This window comes from Hippocampus zosterae, chromosome 16, assembly GCF_025434085.1.
Source record: "Hippocampus zosterae strain Florida chromosome 16, ASM2543408v3, whole genome shotgun sequence".
Lineage (NCBI taxonomy): Eukaryota > Metazoa > Chordata > Actinopteri > Syngnathiformes > Syngnathidae > Hippocampus > Hippocampus zosterae.
Window position 1 is genome coordinate 11,787,495 of NC_067466.1, and position 24,154 is coordinate 11,811,648.

Here is a 24,154-nt window from a genome sequence, read left to right on the forward strand (position 1 = left end):
CCATGTTACCTGTACAAGTTCTTCAAAAACGAAATTGAATTCAAAATATAAAAGTAAAGTTGAATGTCACCCAGACCAACTTTTGGATGTTTTGTATTAAAAGAAAGGATGTGACACAGTTGAGCCAAAGGGGGGCAGTTGCAAGTGCAATCGCAGAGTCCAAAGCATATGCCAAGTAGATCCTCTCAATAATCCATCCATGAACACGACTGACTATGTGTCAAAAATGAAATTCCGACGATTGTGGAAAAAGTATATTCGTCTCAAACATCCGAGTCCTCGCTGCTGTCTCGGCTGATCTCGATCTGTAGCGACGGCAGATTGTCTAGCCGGCTCTTCTTCATCTTGTGGCTGAGACGCTCCTGTTTCTGCTTAATCATGGCGCCCCACACCTTCTGCAGCGCAGAGTCATCCTCTTCCTCACCCTCACCCTCCTCCTCCACTGTGTTACCTTTGCGTCTCCCGCTGCGCCGTGAGGACGAGAACAGTCCTGATGACCCGCCAGTCGGCCCGCGCTCCCGACTTCCCGTCTTTTCCTCTTTGTCGCCCAGTCGACTCCAGAGGCTGCCTGCACACAGGAGTCAGAATTAAAAATAATGTCACTTGAGTTTGCATGTTCTGCCCGTGCCAGCGTGGCTTTCCTCTGGGTACTCTGGTTTCCTCCCACATTCCAAAAACTATTCATGCAACAATCTAAATTGTCCCGAGGTGCGAGTATGAGCGCGGATGGGTGTTTGTCTATGTGTGACCTGCGCTTGGCTGGCAACCATTTCAACCTATCCATCTCTTGTCCCCAAAGTCAGCTGGAACAGGCAAAAGCTCACCCATGATCCGAATGAGGACAAGTGCTACAGAAAAATGGATTGAAATATATGACGCACTCACTTGTCTTTCTGTCTTTGGATGACTTCGAAGAGCTGCCTCTTTCTCGACTGACAACGCCGAGTCGGCGATGCACGTCACTGATTGGTTCTCTGGCGGGGGTAGGGGTGTCTCTTGGTGAGACAGGCGATTGAGAGCGTCCCCTTTCGGCTGAGTATCGCCTCTTCCCAAGCCGCTGTCGGACATCTGTAAAAACATCAACAGTCAAATGTCTGTGAGTGTCTTGTTTCTCACTAAGGAGAAGTTCCAGAAGGTTGTGGCAATTTCAGTTTGCCCGTGTAATGATGAAGAAAGTAACCAATACAGACATGTCTTTCAGACTATTTACTATCTTAGCACAGAGAGAAAAGAAAACCACTGTCTCACTTTGCTGATCAAAGCAGTAACATTAATTCTTATTCATTGACATTGGCAAATTCATTTATTTGCTTTTTTAAAAAACATATCTGTCATTAATTCCTGTAAAAGTAGTGAAGAAAAATATCATTTTAGTGTTATCTTGGCACGAAGGAACTATGTTGAGTTGATGGGAGGAGTTTCTTTGAGACAAAACTAATGCTTAGCCGCTATCTTGCGGCATGTGCAGGCAGTTGTAAACCTAATTGCAATGTGCCAATCCTCACAGATTTTGGCGATTCGCAAGCATGGCTTGATCCCTTTTTGACTGTAAACCACGCATGGGGCTCACCTGTCTTCCCGCTGTTGACTACATGGGATTGTTGCCTGTGATGAGATAGCCCCTGTCTTTTCTCCTCGAGTAGCTGCCGCACGTCAGTCACCTTGCTGGGTGATGGTGACTTGGCCCGGCTTTGTGATGCCGACTCTCCCACCCTGTTTCTGCTTGGGGCGAGACACTGGATCAGCACAGCAAGTGTTTGCGCATGGTCCGAATGTTGATTTCTCGTCAGGGTTTGTTCAAGTTCGCGAACGGTCACAATGACGTTCAGCAATAGTTTCAGTGGTCACAAACAGTGTTTAGCTATTTAACAATCAAGTATTCACTAATTAAATTGCTTATAGATGAGTAATCGGTAATCAGATTAGTTTGTCAAAGTAACTGTGGCAACATTGAGTGTAATTCACCTAACGGCAAAACATGATGCTGCAGTTCAGACCTGATGCTCTTCAGCTGCGCCTCCAGCTCATCCGCGTACATTGTCATCTTCTTGCTCTTCTTTGGCGAGGGAGTGGAGATCATCTTCAGCTCCAGGTCGTAGTCCATCTCGTCCGATTCAGACCATGGAGATGGCGAGCGTTCGAGCCTCCTTCGGGGCCCCGCCAGTGGAGGCCGTGAGGATGAAACGCCCTTGTCTCCTTTTTCTTTGAATTCCACCACCCGGTCATCCGAGTCCATGTCTTCATCACCGTTGTCCTCCTCGTCTTCTTCCTCCTCCTCCTTGATGGGCTCCTCTGGCAGGTTGACCAGGTCAGCTGGAGTGGTGAAAGGTTTGTCAGTCATAATGTCTTTCTGGGTTGTAGTTCTTTATATAGATGAGTTCTGACCAAAAAGTACTCTTTGTGTGCAAGTTTTTTTTTCATTACTATTTTTTTTTTACCAGAGTGTCGGTGTGTGTATGGTGGCGTGTGTCCCATGCTGTCTCCAATCAGAGGCTTCTTGCTTTTGACATCTCGGTGCATCCGTCGGTTATGAAACCTCCTCTTCCTGAGGAAACCAACACAGAGAGCACAGAAATCACACTATTAGTAATACAAATCTCTAATAATCCAGTTCCTCCACCTATTGTTGTTATAGCTACTGTTTTTTTAAACTCTTGTTGGGAATTGAGACTAATCTATAATTTTCAAAGGTGATGGAAGTTATGAGAATCATCGCCATGTGTTCACGTGCACTTCAAGTGTTTTTGGAATTATTTTTTTCAAGTTCTTTTAGGGATAATTACACTCAAAATTGTTTTGGGATGATAGTCTGTGGTACATTTGAACCATTAATTCAGGCAAGTTTAAACTTTTGACGAGCAGTCAGTTAAGCAAGTCTTTTCGCCAATTGCTGCAAGGCACTAGTGGAATTTATTTCAAAGGGAGAATGAGAGCTTTTGACCCACCAGGAGTTGCTGAGAATCCCCTTCATGCCTCCATAGTTCGGGTTTCCGTACTTCATGTAGTACCGACTGCGCCGGGCGACACCCAGCTCCTTCTTGTCATCTGAATTAGAACATAAAAAGATCATTTTAAGTTTAGGCGACCATTCTTGCTTATGTGGTAGTGCCGATGTAGTTGTAGGGGAGACCTTCAGTGGCAAAGCGAAGAAGGAGCTTGTTTCCTTTGAAGGCTTTGATGGCAGGACGTGGCTCATTCCTCAGAAGAGACTCTCTCTCGGCCCGCGAAAGGTCGTACCCCTGACATCAAATCAACAAAAATATTAATGGGCACCATTAGTCAGTGCTCCTCATTTTAAGTTTGATGAACAGTATTCTTGTTTGCTGTGCAAACTAATTCATCATTGACTTCTTGACCAATCACTGAGGGGCTGTACAACATTTAGAATTTATGAAAACTGTCTAAATTTCACCTTTGTCGTGTGCTCCTCTTCCCCATCACTGTGTTTCGCGCTCTCCTCGCTGGTCTTCTTCACCTCCTCATCCACCTCGCCCTCTTCTTCGTCATCATCGTCATCTGACCCCTGACTCAGACGACCTGCAATTAAACCACCCGTCAAGACATTTACCCAGACGCTGTTGGGGACTCATTTGTTTCTTTGACTGACTTTTTCTGTGCTTGCCCAGCTGGGTGGTGCTCTCCGAATCTGTCACAACAGCAGTGTGTGGGTCTGGCATGCGGCTGGTGTTGATGAAGGCTCGGATGGCCGTGTTGTCGTCCAGCCAAACCACATTGCCTGGGGAAAACAACTGGTTTTTATTCAAAGAAAAAAAAAGATTTTCTTATGATTTGCATAAAAAGACTTGATTCCTGTTGTGCCCGATTCACCATCAAGAGTGAGATTAAATAGGGTGTGTTACAATTCTTAATCTTTTGGATATTTTGACAAGAGCCCGTCTGAGAGATTTTATTAAGACACTCGGAAACTATTCTAAAGGGAAAAAATGGACTGGAGGAACAACAGTGGTCAAGAAAGGGGAGCATGCTCACAAGAAGTGTCGTCAATCCACTCAATGTGCGCGGGGGGATATTCCTTAAAGTAGCCAAAGACGTCCTGAGTGCTCATGTCATCGACACCCATGATGTGGACAGCCTCCATGCGCACTTTGGGGATGGCTGAAGAGATGTACAGTATACGCAATAGTCATTACAACCACAAAAGTTATCCTTTTTGCAGGCTATGTTTCTCTTGCCTTTCTTTACTGCATCTTTATCCAGGAATATGTTGCGCTGAGTGGCATTCACCTCCCCGTGGAAGTGGAAACGCCTCGCTCGCTTCTCTTTCCTCTCGATGGCCTCCTGGTGGAAACACGATCAGTGTGTCAACCAACGCTTAACCGCACAGAAAGCGTGTGGAGCCCGCTTTTTTTCTTTTCCCGCTCAACCTTTGAATTGACGTCAATCCCGGTGATGAACGCTCCAGCTTTGTTCTCGTAGCGCCTGCTTGTGTCCTGCGAACAAAGCAAATCATCACTTGTTTCAAAAAGTGAAACTTTATGGATGTGAACTGGATGAGAAATTCATCTTCAGATCAATAAGAGCGAGAATAGTGAACCCAAACAGCGCAGTAGAAACAATGACTGGCCTCCACCAAGACTTAGATTGTAATCGGCAGCTGACTGAATGAGTGGACAACTAAAGTGTAACATTGCAGGTCTAATCAGAGGAATAAAAATAAATACCACTACTACTTTTCCAAAGTGCCACCTGGGCTCATTATAAAGGGTGTGAAACTGACATTGTATGATACCACAAAAGTGTGGACATGTGAATTTGAGGGAGCATCTTTGAAAGACTTCTGTCATTAAAAAGAAAAATCCAACTCATCCTCATGTGGACAGCCCAGGGTGCACAAACCACTCAACTCAAGAGTCCCAATGAAAATGCATCGACACACAAATCAAACAGATTTTCAGTCACTAACTGCACAGCTGATGTAGATACATTCAGTTGTTTAATCCAAAGGGCAAACGACAAGAGGAAAGCAACGACCCAAAAGGAACAATTTAAAACCCGTGAAAAAGAAACCAAATACTGATTGTGAATAAGCCGAATGAATCGAAGTTAGACGACACAACGAAATTGTCTAACGATGTTGGGAAATTTAACACGTTGAGCTCTTCAACATGCGAAGAACGTTTGAGGTGCATTTTCCCGATACGAGTTTGGAGGCAACGCCACAGAATAATGCTAACAGGCAACAAGTGTCAGAAATGCGTGCCTGTATTCCGCCAGTCGCGTCTGAAAGTGTCTTAAAAAGCCACTATGGATGCAGTGAAATGATGTTCACCACAGCCACCAAGTGTTCCCCGGGTCGAGAGTGGGTTGGTGTTACCACACGGCGGCTATCCTTCCACAGTTCTCCAGAACGCAGAAGACGGCAGCGCCGTGTCTGGTGAGGCCCAAAACGGGACAACCTACCGGCAGCAAATCATTCAGGGACCGGTTGCTGGAGATGTCTTCAGTCGCCAGCTCCCCTTCCTCCACCTCCATAGGTTCGGGCTCACGGGCACCTCTGTCGGACTCGGAGTCCGACTCGGACTCGGAGTGGTCAGAGCCGCTGTCTGATTTCACCGAAACCCGCAAGCTGCGCGTCGCCGCCATGACACTGCTGCGAACAAACGACTTGCTGCTCTTGGCTGTTCTTCTTCTATTTGTTGTTTTAGGGTTTGCAAACAAATTATTGATGCTTTACCGCCACCGTCAGGTATGGAGTGTAAATCGCGATTATACTTAATTTTTTTTTCCCTAATGCGCGCAAAGATGTATGCTTTGTTACCCACATTTTTGGAAAAACATTTAGTTTTTCAGTGTTTTTTGACGATTGAACAATTCTAGATCAGAAGTCACCAACTTTTATTGGAAATGAGAGTTACTTTTTGGGTACTGATTCACAAGGGCTAACATACGGATCCCCTAACTAACAGTTAGATAAACCGTTATGAAATAATGTTTATCAAATGACCTTCAATGTGTGAATATGAGCATCTTACAATTAATATTGCATTGTATTAATTGGCACTGAATGTCACAATAAAAAACAATTTTCAATGGAACTTTATTGAAATGCTGTATGTTTCCTTGAACTGTAGCTATTGTACATTTTACGTCTTTACAGTGATTTTTGGATTAATTTGATTGGATTGGATACATTTTATTGTCAAATGTACAGTATGTAAAACATACAGCACAGATGAAATTTCTTCCCTCTCAACACAAAACAAGAGGAGTTCATGGAAACAAACATGAACATTTTTATTGAAAGGAACACAAATTATAACAATCTCAAGCCAGATGAAGGGACACGAGACAAACAAACATGCTACATTTGCTCATCCTCTTTGTACACAGAAATGCTTGGGAGAGAATGCAGGAACATAATACATGAGGAACATTGTGCTTTCAGTGCAAAGACATAGTTGTGTACATTTTTGATGTTTAGACCAGCGGTTATCGAACCGGGGTAACAAAAAATATTTTGTAATAAATAATTAGTTATGTCGTTTCATTTTAAAAAGCACATATCTGCCTACGGGAACCAGCTTTCCTTTAAAACAAACATACTGCACCAAACCAATTACGGTAGTTTTTTGCTTCAAATGGCAATTCCATTTGTAGGTTTTTTTGCACAAGTTACAACATAGTGTCAAACAAGCTGATTTAAAATAAAGGGTCCATGTTTAATGCAAGTGTAGCGAGATGTAGAAATGTTCAAAATTCTGATTACAAGTCTTGTTCCAGGAGGTATAAGTACATTTAATTTCTGAGCAACAAAAATGTGTAATTATATTGCAGGGGAAAGTGCGGCATGTCAATTTTAGTTGCTTCTATTCCACACAAAAATACATTTTTCAGTATTCACCCGCATTCGGTCCTATCCCTGATTTTTCACTTGACTGAAACCATCTATGGCGGCGTTACTACTACCGTCGACTAAAGTGTTCCAACAGATTTTCAGTTGAACTGATCAAATCAGATTTTAAGGTGCTGATACTGCAGTATTTGGGCATTATTGTACCATACATCTGGAAAACGAACAGGAAAGACTTTAAAAGAAGAGCAGAATGATGGAATTAGCTCATCTTGGTATTTAATGCCCGTACATTTCCCTGGACTCAGGTGAATAGTGTCCTTGCGTGAGCCTGACCCTTTTGTAAACAGTTACTCACCTCCAAGCCAGTGGTGGTGCTGTGACATCATTAGGGTTATTTCAACGAATCCAACACATTCATTCGCCATTCTCATGGGGATGAATCACAATGTGCGAACCCATCATAATCATAAGTGATGAAGAGAGCAGTTGGGAATGATTGAGGCCACGTAGCAAACGTCTCAATGCCATTTCGTAGCCCTCTTCAGTGACGGTGGTTGCAGTTGTAGCTGATTCAACACATACCGTACCTTTTCCTTGTCTTTGCAGTCTAGTGTCCCTGCTAACGATACAGACTAGTGGGTGATAGCATTAATGAAATAAAACTCAAGCAAGCAACAAATGATCATATAAATTAGACTTACTGCAGCAGAGTGGCTCAGCTTGTCAAAACGAAACTTGAGGTTGGATCGCGGTGAGTTTTTGTTTTTCATCTCTGAAAGGTGGCAAAGATACAAACCAAGAGCATAGTCACATGTAAACAGGAAGAAATATAAAGTAGCTGTAAGAGATCAAATGCAAGGATGCACAATAAATGGGAGAGAAAGCTGAATATCTTGTTAGTTTGTCAAGCTGTCAACCTGTGGGGCTTCGACAGACGGTGAGCGGACTTGATCCTTGACCCTCTACTGTCACAGCATGGACGACCTGCATACAAAGAGGAGAAAAAAGTTATTCATGAATCGCGTGCTGCCCTTGTACATTCAAAAGCTAGGTCTTCCATTTCAAACTGTAGCAGATGGGAATAGATTTAAGAAGCCCAGACAGTGAAATGGCAATAGTTTTTGTGTCAATCACTCAATTTATTCGTCATGCTGGCTACTGCGCTGTGAAATTCATTAGAAGAAAGTACATCTTAAAAGGAACAGCTTAAAAAGTGGGAATAATAGTCCTTTTTAACTGTGTGTGTGTGTGTGTGCGCAATTGTGTGTCTTACCAGGTGAGTATCATCTGTGGGGAGGCTGAAGCTGCACGTGCTAGAAGTGGATCTGGAAATTTTACTGCTATCCTTTTTCATGCAATTTCTGCAAATTAAGGTGAAAAAAAACATCACGAAAAACAATCACGTAAACAGGAAACAGACAGCTGGCACATTATGGAAAACCACCTTCTTAATGGGTTGTTGTGAGTGTGTAGTGCTGCCTCCAAAAATGAAAATGTTTTTTTTTTCTTTACTCGTTTTGAACAGTGCGAGACCCAGATAGAAGCTGGTCCCTCACTGGATTTCACCAATTTGAATTTGATCCACATCAAGGGTCGCCACGTCAGAGTTGCTAAATAAATTCTTGATCCTTTGTGCAATTACATGAAAAGCGTGTCACGGGCATGTTAATAAAACACTTCAGAACCCTTGAAATTTGGGAAAATGCTGCTAATTGGTGTTGGGAAACATACACACACCTGTCTCGTTGCCCCGCCTCTGGAGAGCTGGGATTGGACGGCAGCTCTGACTTCACCTCCAACATTGGCTGGCACCCATCGAAGCTCTTCTGGTCACTGAGGAAACTGACTCAACCAAAGTATACACAGGAAAGACTTTAGTGATATTTTTGTAGGCTTATGCATGGAAACACTTTCAAACTCAGCAGTTACCCTCTCTGGCTGTGCTTGTCTGTTTGACTGTCGATACTCAACAACCGAGGGAACAGACCTGATCGTCGTTTCACCGGAGATTTTACATTACACTGGGGAAAACATATATTAAACACACATCATGACATAGCTATTCTCAATACAGCAAGCAGCAATTCAAGAAACCACCACAACACGAAAGAAAATACAACCTGTGCTCACCTCAGCGCTGATGTGTGCCAAACCCCCGCCACTCAAACTGGTGGGGAGCCCCCCGCCACCCCTTGACATTGTCTCCATTGACACGCTTCGCCCTCGCATTGCCCTCTGAAACAGACAGATGTGGAAGTTAAACATTAAAAGACCAGTAACCTAGATAGACTTCACAAGCAACTTTGCTTTGCGGCGTTTGACATTTGATAGCATGCGGCAGGATTTTTTTTTTTCAATGACAATGTTCCTTGCCTCAATAAAGCTGGCAACTGTAACGAGAGTATAGGCTACTACTGGAGCATATACCGCATTATAAATTTAGCGTAACGTTAAAAGAGAACAGGTAACAATTCCAACATTTTGAGCTACCTTGATGGATTCCAGCAAACCTCCGTGGGTATGTCCATTTTCAGCCCGTGCCTCCTCATCAAGAGTGGACGTCAACCCCAGCATTCTCTGAGAGCGCCTCTGTAGCTCGTCGTGGAGGGTGTCCAGCAGGGCAGCCCTGGTCCGCTCCTAAGACAACAAAACATTGAATACATTGAAATCAAGTGAGGGTTTAGAAAATAATCCCAGCGGAACACAGCGGATGTGAGAAACTGACCAGACTGCTTTCATGATTGATTTTATCATATTACAAAGACGGAATTACCTCCAGTCGGGCAAAGCGGATGCTCTTGTAACAGGCCAGCTCGGCATTAATGAGTTTTGTGAGCAGAAACTCCCGAAACTCTGGACCCTGAATGACAGCCGACGTTATAGCAGCTAACATTATCCATACGTGCAACAGCATGCATGCTTGAGGAATGTAGGAGGAAGCCGGAGTACCTGAGTGTCGGTGTACCATTTTTAAATTCGGTGCACATATTTCCTCAGAACTCTGAGGAAAACATGCGGCCCCACATAAAATTACCAACGAGTACCAAAATGATCATGTCCTCACCTTCTTAAAAACAGATGGGTTTGGAAGAGGTGGGCCAAATGGCGGTACATCCTCTCGTGCTGTAACAGACACCTGTCAATCACATATTATCAAAGACTAAATTCAATTTTACGTCATGGAAAAAAAATGTACACAAGCACAATGATGCAGAACTCGGCTGTACCTTGTAGGTGGTGTTCTCCGAACAGGACTCCTCCACCTGCACTAGGACGAAGGCGTGTAAAAAGTTGGAGGCGATCATGTCCGGCACGAAGGGGGTCGCCTCCTCCTGGAAAACCACGGCGACGATGTCGTTCCCTATGTGACGTTTCCTCTGGAGCTGAAGGCCGATCAAACACAGTCAACTAACTACTGCACCGGGTTGCAGAAGTGGGGGATTCGAGTTACATGACTAGACTGGACTAAGATTAAATTCACCAATTTTAGAACTTGAGACTTGCTTGGCTAAGACTTATTAAAAACACAACCTAAGTTTGACTTGAAAAGCATGACTTAAGGCTTGCCCATTTACAGTTGAAAATCTGTGAGCCCTTTATTTTGTCTTTGAAAGAAAAGCAAAACGTTTCCGGCTACCCATGAGTAGCACCATAAAATAACAATCAGGGTGGGGGAGCAAAAGATTATTCAATTTAACTTCAAGGATTATAATTTGGATAAAATCGTGAAAAAGATGCGAAGTTTGCAATTCAAAGATAGGTGACACCTCAACTACCACAACTAACATCATCTGTCACAGTAAAATTCACAAAAACTGCTACGCAGCGTTCAATGTTTAGCTCGTTGATAGCTAGTCAAAAATTATCTCAGCTCAAACAGACAATACAGAAACTGGTTTGCGATCGTTAAGGACAATGATCTTGTGAATGCGTTGCTATAGCTAACTATCGCACGTTCTAAGACTTAAGGCAAGGTGGCTAATATGTCATCATATGTTGTGACTGACCTAGAATAACTTTGTCTTGAGCATTTGATTTGACTTGTTGGAAACTTAAGACTTACTCAAGACTTGCACACACAATATGTGACTAACACCACCTCTACTAAGCCGATTTGATTTATTGCTAACGGTACTCAGTTGTGATGATATTACCTCATGTTACTCTGCCAGGTGAGTGTAAATCAGTTGTTAAAGGATGTCTACCTGCTGGGTGTCTCCCTCAGTGAAGGGCAGCTTGGTAGAGACGTGGAACATGACCTCCTGCTGTCTATAGACCGTGTACACGGACTGAGAACCGGTCTGGCCATGAGACACATCCAGACCCCCCCGAAACCTGTGACAGGAGCAGTCTGACTTAAAAGGGTACATAAAGTGCCTTTTGAAATGCTTGGACTGTTATGTAACAATTGGGCTAAGTTACAGTGTTATCACAAATTAGTTAGCTGACAGGAGTGTGGTTACATTCGCCAGTGGTGGCTTTGCTCAAGTTTTTCTCCTCGGCTGCCACTGAGAGCATTGCTGCCACGACTGGCACGAGCATCTGGCGCTTGCTGCCGTAACCGTCCGTTACACAAAATCAGTGTCACTATTAAAAAGGTTGAAATCTTTGGTACTTTTTGATTTAAAAAACTCTTTTCTTCTTGCTTTTTCGAAAAGTCTGGTTAAGTGTAATTTGCTCAGCTTTTCTTAAATCAAGTCTGGAGATGTGCCGTCAGAAGGCGGAAAAGTCCATTGCCTACATCATGATGATGTACGGTATATTTAGTCTGTATTAAACAGTCAAAGATGAAGTTAACGGACCCTTTAAAGTCCTGCAGCTCCACAGTGTCACCAAGCAGCTGCAGGAACTCTTGGAACGCCGGTGTTTCCTCATTGTTCCTGAACAGCTCCTCCTCAGAAACCTAACCGACATACACACAAGCAATTAAAGTACTTTCTAGCTATCTATCAATAGTGCTGCTATAATGATTGATTATTGTGTCAAGCAGTCTCTGAAAATCCAGCCAAAGGTCGAACAGCCAGATTGTGCAGGAAGACAGGACTTAATGAGAAACTCTAGTCAAAACGAGGGGAATAATGTGTCCGAACCGAGTGAACAGAAAGTAATGCATTAAGTCTTGCAATTTTTTTTTTACCTGTCCAAAGCATTGGAAAATGACTCCAAACTTGAACGTGCTGTTGACCTCATGTTCGTCATAGTTGACAATTAGCTGAGACGCCTTGAGAGACCCACACGATACAAAAAGAATCAGCTCCTCAGCCCTGTCAATCAATAACCGATAGTGTTGACCAATCTTCACCTTCGGGTAGAGGACGGGACTGAAACGGAGACCAGCTGCGTCGTCACACATCAGCTGCAGGATAAATCAAAAACACATGGAGACATAAGTGACAAAAAAACAAAAGCATCAGAACGGCTGTTTGTATCCTTGTGTGTGTGCGCATGTGTGTGTGTGTGAGTGTGTGTCTGTGTGTGAACCTTAGCCAACTCTTGTACGCTTGGAATATCAGGCAACTCCGTCACTGACAGTCTCTGATAGATTGTCTTCACCCGGGATCTGAAGGTGCATAAAAACACAATCATGCGTTCACTAGTCACCATTAAGTGCCATAAGATAAGTTCCATATATTCTCCGGATAAAAGTAATTTTAATCAATCAAAGGCTGCGCTAGATTCTTTAGTTTTCCCTCAAAAAGTGAACAACTTCATCTCAGGCCCGTCATACACCTCTGAGATGAAGTTTAGTGGATATTGGAGACCCCAGTCAGTGTAAAAGCCATGTGCATACATTTGTATACATAGTTTTGAGTACACCCACGATAGGACCGATGATTGATTGCTGAATGTACCTGACGATGACATGAAGGTGTTCCTGCTGATTCTCCTCTTCATGCCTGACAGACAACAGCACATTTCCTACACTGCTGGATGGACACGAGAAGTTTAAATGTTCCTTAAAAAGAGAGACAGAGAGACATTCATTGTCAAAAAAAGTACGGGACCATTTTTGGGGGCTTCAAAGGGTTTAAAAATTGTAGTTGAAAGTGGTTTCATATCATTTTAACTCTAGAGTAAATTAAAACATCTTTATCTTATAACTGATGTATTTTCACCTATTTGTAGCGTTGTAAATACTTATATCCTGTATACACACAATATGTATTACTTCCTGCAGCTCGAACTGCACACTGCACACACCTCATGCTGCAGCTCACCTTCCCCAAGAAGTACTTCCTGTACGCCCTTGCGGCCTCGTTGGTCTCCTCCAGGCGATATCTGCAGTCTGCATTATCCTGGGCCACTCTTCCTCTTCTTCCTCCTTCTTGCTCGTCATCCGCGGTGGCCACTTGGGAGGCAGGGGGAGGTAAAGGTGGGGGAGGTTCCTCAGGGTCCTCGATCCAGTAACCTCCAAACTGGGGGAGGATGATCTGTGGGTATGGTCCTCCCTTCTCCAACACCTGCGCGCGCGCACACACACACACACACATGTGAGTGAGCTACAGCTAAATTTGCATTTGACTGTAACAGCGGTGGGTAAAGTATGGCAAGGGGCCACACGTGGGCCGCTACATTCTTTCATCCATCACATTATCAAGACTCCTAAAATACTGAAGTTTGCACACTGTTGGCCTGTCTGTCCTGTTCTTACCTCCTCTATCCTGGGATAAGGGATGTAGTCAGCCTGTTTGAAGAGAGAATTGTCACATTTAATCATCCACATAAAAGAGTCCCTGAGAACTACAAACAATACAATACAATACAATACATGCTGATTTATATAGCGCTTTCACAACAGCGGCAGCTGTAACAAACTCAGTTTTTGTCATTTTGCAGGAGAACGTCATATGGCACTCATAAAATCTGGGGTATTTATGTCTTGATTTATATGGCATTGACTAGTTCTGGATACATTTTTTGGTTTGTTTTTGTTTTTACTGAAATTGTGTTTTTCCAACAGATTTAAGTTAATTCCAAACATCCATCAATATTTCTTCAAAGATGATAAAAATAACATGCACTTATACTAACATTTGGATGCCTTGGCAGCCACCAAGTCTGGTAGCAATCTCTGAAGCATATTTTCTGTGATGTTTTTGGATCGGGTGAAGCCCGGTTTCATGTGTTCAGCTATCTTGGTAATGTGCTCAGAGCAATAATACCCTCCCATCATATGGCAAAATTGGAAAGAAACTTTGACTGGTATGCCCCTGAAAGATATGCTTCGTTGCTCACTTAAAAATGACAAAAAATGTCCACACTAGTTCTTAGTGGCTCAAATAATAGCTGACTTCTTAAAAGTCACGTGATGAGATGAGACAGAATGAAACACGTCTATCCACTGTGTTTGTCCTAAAAACAAACATAGTATTGTTGATGACACTATCGACAAAAATGGCGAGGAATGGGCAAATGAAAATAGGGCGTTGGACTTCAGGACAGAGAGACTGACAGACGTGCCTTCTGCCTCGGATGGACGGCCTTCATCTCAGCAGCTTCCGGAACCTGCTGCATCACAGACGACAGCTTTTTTTTAGTCAAACCTCACTGCCGCCCATTGCTTTCCAATCACAATGGTGAGCAAATGAAGGTTGAACAATAAAAATGGACAGCCTTTTTTGACCTTGTTCAACTCTAACAACTGAACAACAAAAGAAGAGGGGAGGGTGTTTAAAGATGATGTCCCTTAGCCAAAGGCCGAAAAGCAATTAATATGTCGGGGCTTACGATTAGATATACAAATACAAATAGGCCTACCTTCAAATTAAGAGCAATGCGATTGGATGGATATTTTAGTATGTGCTTTAGGTGATGCCATGACAGGACTGCGTTTTGGTCTTAAAACTTACATTCATCCATTTTCCGAACCGCTTTATCCTCACAGTTGGCTTTTATTTTGTTAAGTTTTTGTGGCGCAGTGGGGATTCCAGACCACTAGATGGTGCAGTGGATTTTTCCGTCATGGGATTGGAGAAAAGAAATAATTGAACCCTCCTGCGAAACGCGAAAAATGGCGAGTAATTGAACAAATGATTGGAATTGCCTGTATATGCCACAAGATGGTGGCAGAGCACTACTTTTGTTTAAATTAAACTACCGGTAATTCACTTCAACATAGTCCCTTAGCACTTAGATGCCACTATAATAGCAAAAAACTTGTCTGTTGCCTATAATAATACATTAATCTGTGAATATACCACAAACTGTACTTCCCAAAACTTGGACAGCACGTTAATTTCATGTTATACATTTAACTTTGAAATCGAATGGCATGAATATTTGATTTCAGAAAAATGCAAATTCTGCTAAGCAATAAAGGGCCAGGCAATTGTGTCACGTGGCCAAGATTACAGCACTTACCTCCATCTTGTCCATCATGTCAAAGAAATGAGCTGACTGCGGAAACACAGAATGGAATCGATATTGGTGTCATTATTTTATTTTAATGTAAATGGTCATCTTTGGGTCGGTAACCATGGTAACTTATACTGCAGATAAAGATGAACCTCACGCTGTTCAACTCTCGCCTTGTTTTATTTAGTGTACATTTGTAATTATGGGACATGAGGGAACCTTTTACCTTGGTAGTGGGGGGTGCCGTGCGGGGAGGTGAGGGTGGACAATCGGAGTCAGCAGCATTGGAGTTAGCCTGGAGCTCCTGTTTGCTGGAACAGTCATCAGCAATTTAGTTAGTTTAGGTTATCCTATTAATTACATACTACACATTACATATACAAAGTGAATTTAAAAATCCAACAAAAAATACATGAATTAATGCATTTGTATATAGAAAGGAGAGATAGACAAACATGTAAATATAGCTTTGCACAAAATAAAAATTGGTGCATTTAGATGTAAACACTAGTCACAAGTGAATCAAAAATGGTCTAAGCATGCCAAAGTAATCCGAACAAGTGCAAAAGTCGACTTTAATACGGGAGCCAGTATACGAGGTACACAATCCATATTTCCATTGCGTGCGCATGTACGTTGTGATTTCTTCTGATTTAGCCGAGAGTTCCACATCATCGTTACACTGGTCACAAAGGAGCGATGAGTGTGTCTCTAAAGATAGAGCTTCAATCTGCCCAAAGCCTCCAGAGAGTCAAACGTGGATGACTTCATAGCACACACACACACACACACAAACACACACACACACACACACAAAGCATAATCAACTAGTCCAACCAGCCAGAAGGACCATCCATTTCCTCAGGCTGTCAGGTTAGCCCCCTCCTTCTTGCATTTCCCCGGGATTAAAACCGATTTGTTTGGGTCATTCGTCTGAATGTGACCAATCAAATTTTGATCACAGTTTATTTTATTTAAACAGTGATTGATTTCTACGCGGCTGGCACGGTAGTCGACTGGTTACCACGCCGGCCTCACAGTAGATGCGAAGGGTTCAATTCCGGCTCAGGCTTTCCTGTGTGGAGTTTGCATGTTCTCCGGATACTCCCACATTCCAAACACTTGCATGGCAGACTAATGGAACACTCTAAATTGTTCTTAAGTGTAAGTGTGACCGCGAATGGTTGTTCATCTTTGTGTGCCCTGCGATTGGCTGACAAGCAGTTCAGGGTGTCCCGCGCCAATGGTCCAAAGACAGCTGAGTTCGGCTCCAGTACACCTGCGCCGCTTTTGAGGATAAGCGGATTAGAATATGGATGGATTGATGTTTTCTACGCAACAACAAACGACACCAGAAAACTACTCCAGAAAACTTCACAACATCCCACCTCCATAAATTAACCTTAGTTTGCTTACAGTGGAATATCAGTTAGCTGCTGTATTGCACCCATTGAGTTTTGCCCACCCTCAGTCAACACCAAAAAAGAAGAATCATTTCCATTTTTATTCCTATAATAATAAACACTTGTGTGCGCACCCTTATAAAACTGAGTATCTGACTGTGTTCATAATTAACGAATCACATTCAAACTCATGTTGAATGGGAGTTAGCACACACCCGCCACCATTAAAAGTGTCTGTAATTCACTCCAAACAAAGTTCAGATGTTCTAGAAGGCTTTTGGAACTATTCATAATTCCCTGCCATTTAAAACCCTAACACTCCTTTGAAACTCTGCTTGAAAACCCTCCTTTTAAATCCTAATTGCTAGGTCACAATTTCTGACAGTTGAACAATTTTTGACTAAATTTTATAACGCCTGTTAAACTGTAAATTGGGACCCTTCTTTGAAATCCTGATACTACATTGAAAAGCTGCCGCGATTTTCAAGGAAAAGTGGAGCAGCTGGTAGTCGGGCAGAGAGAGGTCAACCGCCTTGAGAGGGTTCAGGCAAGGGACACAATGCATATGAAGTACGATTAAAAAAAAAAAAAGACACTACATTAAGAAACGGCGCACCTGATAAAAGACAATGTTCCCCAAAAATCTAATGTTGTATATCGATTGTGGAATATAAATTATAATATGTAACACAGTTAGACAGAAACCTATTAATTTTTATCATGTAGGTGGAAATGAGGAGATGAAGAAACAAAAAAGGTCACCGGGATGCGACAGTGGAGACATGAGGCCTGCTGAGAGAGAAAAGGTCATACATGGTGAAGGGCTATGTGTGTGCGTGTGCGTGTGCGTGTGCGTGCGTAATAAAAAAAAGAGGACGGACAGGTTGATATTTCCCTAGAATGTTATTTTGACAGGATGGCCTTGGCTAAGGTGACAGTTGAGTTATGGAAGGTCTATTCAAACACCAGACTCTTCATTAGACATGACACAATTTATTGAGACCCAGTATAAGCGTTGCATTAGCAATTCCGCAGTTACAAAGATAATGGTGGTCATCAACGCAGCAATGAATGTGGGTGATCAGTAGGGCCCGGTTTCATCCGTCGAAATAAGCCCTTTGAAAATTGGCAGATTTTTATTTTATTATTATTATTTTTTGCTTATGGTTTTTGTTTTTAGATACTAACACGTTACAGCAAGAAAAATATAATGACAGACAAACATTTCATCTCGACACCCCCAAATGAAATTGGCAACAAAAAAAAATCTGCTAATATTTGCCATTTTTCCTCTTTGTTGTAAAGTTAAACAAATATTAAAGGATCAAGATTTGTAAAACAGCCAAAAGTTATGATTATGATTCATATCTTTACTGCTGCAAGAGTCAACACACCGGAAATAAGTTATTTTATTGGGTTTTGCGTGTGTGGGTGTGTGTGTTTTTTTAATTAATCAGTTATTGAAATTTTGCTCTGTCAAATATCTGAACTGCTTTTTTTGAAGGAATTGTAGACCAATCTCTCCTCAGAGGTGGCTTCTACATATGACGTATAGATTTATGTTAAAGTCATCTCTCATCAACACTGAGAAAAGCGGCGTGTCACAGCTGATCCTGTCATGTCTTACTGAGTTAACACATGAACGTGATATCAAAATAGTCCCGTAGGCCACTTCACGTAGATGATGACCTTTCTTTCAATATCATAAACAGCAACATGTCCAGAACTGAACCCACAAGACCATTTACGTATCCAACCTTTGTATTGGATCTCATTGTCCAGGTGTACCCAATGGATCAGGCGTCTCTTTGTACCTGAATGTCTCACTCTCATGCCAATTGATTCCCAGCCAACTGTGCAAACCTGACATTTTTAGTTCTAATACAGCAGGATGAATTATTAGCATTTTTACATTATACGACATTGTGATATATATATAATATGCCATACATCCAAGGATAGTTGCATATAGTGCTAAAATGCCCTACCCCCCGTCCCCATCACATTAAATTTTACCTGCGAAAATAAAAAAGACCTTTTTGTCCAATGTTGTTGCTCATTAAGATGCATTTTGCGCCTCAAATTAGTCTAGCATCACATGTGCATGCACACGTGCACGCAGACTTATGTCACTTTTGGAGCACAGCCACACCACACGCACACACACACACACACACACACACACACACATGCATGCACGCACGTACACGAACACATAGTAAATCTGCTCCACCTGCAGGGGCGTCCTCTGCAGACATGCCTTTGATGTTTATATTTCAGGATGTTGTTTGTTCTCATTGGGTGCAAAATGATTTATTTTGGTCAACAACGACATGAACAATAATCATAGGAAAAAAAAATCAAATACATAAAATCCAAAATAACAACACCAGCAGGGAGAAAACTCACAGCTTTGTAGTTGAGCAGACGGTCTGCCCTTTAGCAATACACACACTCAGAGCACACGCTCAAGTTTATACGTTTTATCTTAACAGTCTCATATATTGCCGTTGTAGGATGATGAAATGTCATTTTTATGCCCCTGAGGCGTTAAGATGATGCAGCATGTGACTGATGAGTGCTTTTAATGTTTTTTTAATACACACTCATACACATACGTAAATACACCACACTAATGCAGACACACGCACAAACTGAAAGCATTCAATCATGAACTCGTTTGTGTTGCGCTTCTGTCAAATTTAAGAAAGAACACTCACACGCACAGATGGGAGATAAGGACAAATGCCAGACTCACCAGTGGTCATGCAGCATTGTTCCGTTGCCGTCGGTAACTGAGCATCCCACTCTGATGAGATGCAGCATCTCTCGCTCTTTAATGCTCTCTCTCTTGCTCTCTCGCTCTTTCTTTCTCTCTCTCACTTGCCTGCTCTCACTCCTACTCTGTCTGTTGCTTCCTTTAAGTGACTGGTGACAATTTATGACATCACATCCATCATTTACTAGCTGATAGCGGTTTGAAAAAAATGCTAAGTGCTTGCGGGAGAGCAAATAAATCTTGATACCTGCAGGGGTAATACTAAATGTAGGAGAAATTTTAATGTATTATTTTAATTTAATTTAATGCAGTAATGTTTGTTATTAGGGTATCACAGATTCATCAGGTATGTTTTAGCTCTTTAAATGCCAGTAAAAGTCAGCATTTGAACAAACAAACAAAAAACACAACATGTGACAAAAATATATGACATTCAACCTACACCCAAAAATGGACAAAAACATGGCAGATATTTTTGGGGCTGATATGGCCCACAAGCCCGGTTTTTCCCACCCTCTCTTGCATCACGATCTTAAATGTGTAAGATAACTGTCAATCTATATGTCTGAGTTTATTTATACTGATCCCCCATGGTGGTCCACAGTATTCGTCTTTTATCATCATTACCACATATTTTTGAATGAAAAACACTTCTCGGCTTCAACTACAAAACCACGATAAATCACCAGGTTTGCCATTAAAACTCATTCAGTACCAGCCAATTCTAGACCAAGTCTGAAAAGACATTTAAAAAAGTATTTGGGAGTGAATGAGTTTTAAGAAAGTTAAGATTTAAAAAATGCAGTGAATTAAATGGAGAAGAAAAGACCCCTGTGTTTGGAGGATGAATCGCAAATACCTCAAAAAAAGGGAAAAAAAGATTGATACCTGACTGCAAGCAGATGTGTTTTATTGCTGCAAATGACTTTTTATGGGTGCATGACAGGCAAAAGAAAAAGACAAAAACACTTCAATGTACAGTATGCTGTGTTTACAGTATTTCTTGTTCGATAATATTAACTCACCGAGCTCTCAGGGCACTGACGGAAGACTTGTCAATCCTGCAGAGAGAAACAGACATGTAGTTACGGTGAATTGCACTCAAACACTCGGACAAAGCTGCGAGGGCGATGTGCATTAAGGCAGGTCCGAGGAGTGAAGGACATATTAAGATCCACACATACTCGATTAACCTTAGCAGCAGAGTCGACACACAGAGGTGTGATTGCGGAGGGGAATGGCAATAAAAAAGCACTATTTATTAAAGTGCTGCTCGCCGTTAAATCACATCACGATGTAGAGGTTAAAAGCTCGGAGGGGATGGGGGGGGGGGGGACCAAGAAGAAGAAGAAGAAAGTCATATTCTTTATAAAGCAGTGTAGAATATTTTAAAATTGAGCTGGACTGTTGTTGCAGATGGACTATTTCATGTGAGCATTTTCCCCGAAGCCTCTCCTGAATTATTCAAGAATGCAACTCTATTACCCCTGCCCAAGTGTAAGGGACGAGGTGCACTGAGAGGAAACAGCTTGGCATTTTCATAGTGTGTAGGGAAAAGAGCATATGCGGAGAAACTGGTAGGGTCGCATGGGCAGAAGGAGGAATACAGGGGAAGGAGGTCTGCTCGAAGGCTTGCATAACAATTTCCGCACTTTGCTGTTTATTCTCCGAAATGTAGTCAAGTGACAATGGCACTTTATGCTGCTATTGGAGCTGTACACTTAATGTCAGAATTTTTGCTTTGTTTCAGGAGCTGCTGGAGTTTTTGGGGAATTATCAATTGCACTAGATCACATTTATTTACAAAGCACTTTAAAAACAACGGCCCTCAAACAAAGTGCTGTACAGCAAAATAAAAGGTTCCTACATAAAACGGGACGAGCAGAAGCAGCCAAAGCAATACAATACAATACATGCTGATTTATATAGCGCTTTCACAACAGCGGCAGCTGTAATAAAGCGCTTTACAAAACAGTTAACATAAAGTAAAATATAAAAGGACAGATTCGAGGATTAAAAAAAATGAAAGCCAAGAAATAAAAACGTGTTTTCAAATCCGATTTTAAAATATTTATCGAAAAAGTCTGTCTAATGGAAAGCAAGAGTTCTGTTTTAATTATGTAAAATACGATATGTGGAAGAAGGTATATCTCTGTGGGTTCACATTTATTACTGACACTTTGAGGACAGAAGCAAAGCTTGTGACCAGAGTGAGGATTATGAAATATATTTTCAGAACAGAACCACAACTCCCAGATGACTGTTCAAACTTTCGTCTTTTGGCAAAGAGATGCGCAGTGGTACCTAGATTAAAAAAAATTAAAAATCATTTGTCCCCAACAGCTCGAGTATAAAAGTAATTGACAAAGATTAAAATGTAGGACATTATATTGTAATTATAGTTTGCTCTCATTTACATTTAGTGGTATAGTAGCATTCCATTACAAATAAGTCAGTCATATTAACAATATAGAAGCCGTGGCTAACGTCAGCTTGTTTACAGAGCGAAGGGTATCTGAGTATTATGTGGACTGCTATTTCGTCAAAGTTGGACATGGATTCAAATTAAATTTTGACACAGTGTAAAATAATCCAAATCCAAATGTGCTCTCTTTTGAGTGACATTCGTCAGTTAGCATTCAAACAACCTCTCTCAGCCATCCCAAAGGAGGACTTTGTATTGGAAAAATGTGAAGCAACATTCCTTCATTCTCATCACAAAAGAACACTGGAAGTTGCTGATTAACCGCAGCTGGTTTTTTTTCCATGTGCAAAGCTGTCAATAGAGCACTTTAGTAAACACACAAATTGTTCTTTGAAGGTGTAAATTTAAACAGAAATGATGGTTTCCAACAATGTTGGAGATGTCAAGGAGATCGCTATGCATCAGACACTGTTGTCACCAGATGAGCTTTTGGTGGTGGTAGTTTTACAGTGTGCGCAGGTGTGTCTAGTCGTTACGTGCCCTGCGCTTTGTGAATGCTCGTGACAAACACAGACTACCAGAATAACATTATTAATCCAGTTCTTATGCTCCTACATGAGCAACACTGACCTAATTTCATCATCACGGACGACAATGCTCCAGCTCATGGAGGTCGTATTATCATGGAACGGCTGTTGGAGACTGGTGTAGGCGACTTGTGAACAGCATGAGACATCGTTGTCAAACTGTAATTGATGCTCAAGGGCACATGATGAGTTATTGAGACGTTGACATTTTTTGTTGTGGTGTAACCACCATTTTTTTTCAATGAATTATCTGAGATGAGGAAGTCACCAGTGCATCCTTCTACTTAAATGTCCTACTTGCCTAAATGTCATGATAAATTATTGTAGCGTGATATTTGGCGTCTCTTGAAAAGTGATGAATGTGGAGATATGCGTATTCCGCCCGATGCCAGCTGTGCGTGTGTAAATATATGAATATGAATATACTGTATTTATGAGATAGTATATGATAATGATGAGATACCTTGAAAGTTTTCCTATTGTATTTAAACCACTAAAAACAAAGCTTGGGCTATAATGTTATCAAAAAGTAAGCATTATGAAGGCATTGTCTATGTACATGCCAAAATATGGTAAAATAATGTAAATTGCCCTATTTGATTTCCTATTTTTGTTTTTTAATGGTCAATATGGGCTTCCATATAATTTATTTCTAATTTCCTCATTTCTATTCACACCAATAAAATGTGGGCAACTCACTGAAATCAAAAAGATTCCTCATTGGAGCGCTTCAAGACACTGGATGCTGTCTTTATGACAGGTGGCTTAATAAATGAGTTAATCCCCATGTGTGTGAATTAATGATAAGGAACAAAACAAACATGGAACAGAAAACGCTCTTAATCCAAGAAATTGATGAAATCAAAATCAGATCTATGACATATTTTGGGTTCTGAGCCCAAGTTTGTGAAACACTACAAATGAGCTACATGCACTTGGGATGGATGTGAGGCATACCCATCTCAAGAGTAGCCGCTGCCATGCTGGTGTTGTGATGTCACAGTGATGTCACTGCAGCACAACTCAGCTTGGAAATGAACTCAAAGACCCAGACATGAGTGATAGAAATGATCAACAAAACGGGGCGCGAAATGCTTCACTCACCAGCCGAAGCCTCCAAACGACACACTCCTCTTCCTCCTCAGCATCATCTCTTTGTCCTCTTCTCTTCCTTTTTCTCGTATTGTGTCTGGCTGCTACCTCCCTACCTTCTCTCGTCTTATCTCCTCATCCCGCCAGCTATAAATACTATGCGAGACACCGTCCTTCACACCACCTCCTTTTCCCCTCCTGCAGAGTCTCCTCCCGCTGTTAATGTTTCTTTCTTTCACTTCAATTCACTGCACGCAGCCTGGAGAGAGAGAGAGAAAAACAGAGAGAGGGAGAAGGAGGGAGGGGGAGGGAGGGAGAGACACAAAGAGACAAGTGGAAGCATTTCCTCTCTTTCGACCCGCCCTGACAAAGCAGAATAGCAGCAGAGATGCTGTGGAAACTTTTCAGCCAAAAATAAAGAAGTCAAGTTTTTGATATAAAGTGTGGTTCAGTCGTCTTGCACGAGGTACAGAGGTCCTGTGCACTATTCACAAATTTACCTATTTACATTTTTTTGAGTGGAATCTATCCTCAGATTTAAAAAAACAACAACTCAATGCACATTTTTGGGTCTTTCTGAACTGCCCTAATATGCCACAAGATGTGGTCAAAGCTCAATGAAAAGTCTACACACCCCTATTCAAATGTCAGGTTTTTGTGATTGAAAAAAAATCACATCAAGACAAATCATTTCAAAAC

At 41.8% G+C, this 24,154-nt stretch overlaps 2 protein-coding genes across 6 annotated transcripts; both read right to left on the minus strand.

The window, feature by feature from the left end:
• Positions 1 to 77: 77 nt before the first annotated feature.
• On the minus strand, positions 78 to 5,646 carry ncbp3 (nuclear cap binding subunit 3). 2 transcript variants are annotated; one of them, XM_052047531.1, is made up of 13 exons: positions 5,422 to 5,646; positions 4,386 to 4,451; positions 4,194 to 4,299; positions 3,991 to 4,116; positions 3,608 to 3,736; positions 3,413 to 3,537; positions 3,131 to 3,239; positions 2,946 to 3,045; positions 2,439 to 2,545; positions 1,998 to 2,313; positions 1,571 to 1,722; positions 886 to 1,068; positions 78 to 568 (listed from the first exon to the last, which is right to left on the minus strand). In XM_052047531.1, exons 1-13 carry the CDS (start codon positions 5,602 to 5,604, stop codon positions 264 to 266), a joined length of 2,007 nt encoding a protein of 668 aa, XP_051903491.1. In that variant the 5' UTR covers positions 5,605 to 5,646; the 3' UTR covers positions 78 to 263. The 2 variants fall into 2 exon arrangements, with proteins under 2 accessions (XP_051903491.1, XP_051903492.1); XM_052047532.1 differs by having other exon boundaries at positions 1,571 to 1,719; positions 5,422 to 5,645.
• Positions 5,647 to 6,230: 584 nt separating this feature from the next.
• On the minus strand, positions 6,231 to 23,721 carry LOC127587911 (rap1 GTPase-activating protein 2-like). Of its 4 annotated transcripts, none has more exons than XM_052046383.1 (24): positions 23,468 to 23,721; positions 20,377 to 20,412; positions 15,396 to 15,480; positions 15,176 to 15,211; positions 14,276 to 14,323; positions 13,467 to 13,499; positions 13,033 to 13,275; positions 12,667 to 12,770; positions 12,296 to 12,374; positions 12,117 to 12,170; positions 11,952 to 12,035; positions 11,617 to 11,717; positions 11,020 to 11,149; positions 10,042 to 10,197; positions 9,879 to 9,950; positions 9,588 to 9,674; positions 9,305 to 9,451; positions 8,945 to 9,049; positions 8,744 to 8,835; positions 8,552 to 8,656; positions 8,088 to 8,175; positions 7,732 to 7,798; positions 7,516 to 7,586; positions 6,231 to 7,430 (listed from the first exon to the last, which is right to left on the minus strand). In XM_052046383.1, exons 1-24 carry the CDS (start codon positions 23,512 to 23,514, stop codon positions 7,422 to 7,424), a joined length of 2,079 nt encoding a protein of 692 aa, XP_051902343.1. In that variant the 5' UTR covers positions 23,515 to 23,721; the 3' UTR covers positions 6,231 to 7,421. The 4 variants fall into 4 exon arrangements, with proteins under 4 accessions (XP_051902343.1, XP_051902342.1, XP_051902344.1 ...); XM_052046382.1 differs by having other exon boundaries at positions 6,231 to 7,433; positions 23,468 to 23,720; XM_052046384.1 differs by lacking the exon at positions 14,276 to 14,323 and having other exon boundaries at positions 6,231 to 7,433; positions 23,468 to 23,720.
• Positions 23,722 to 24,154: the final 433 nt, after the last annotated feature.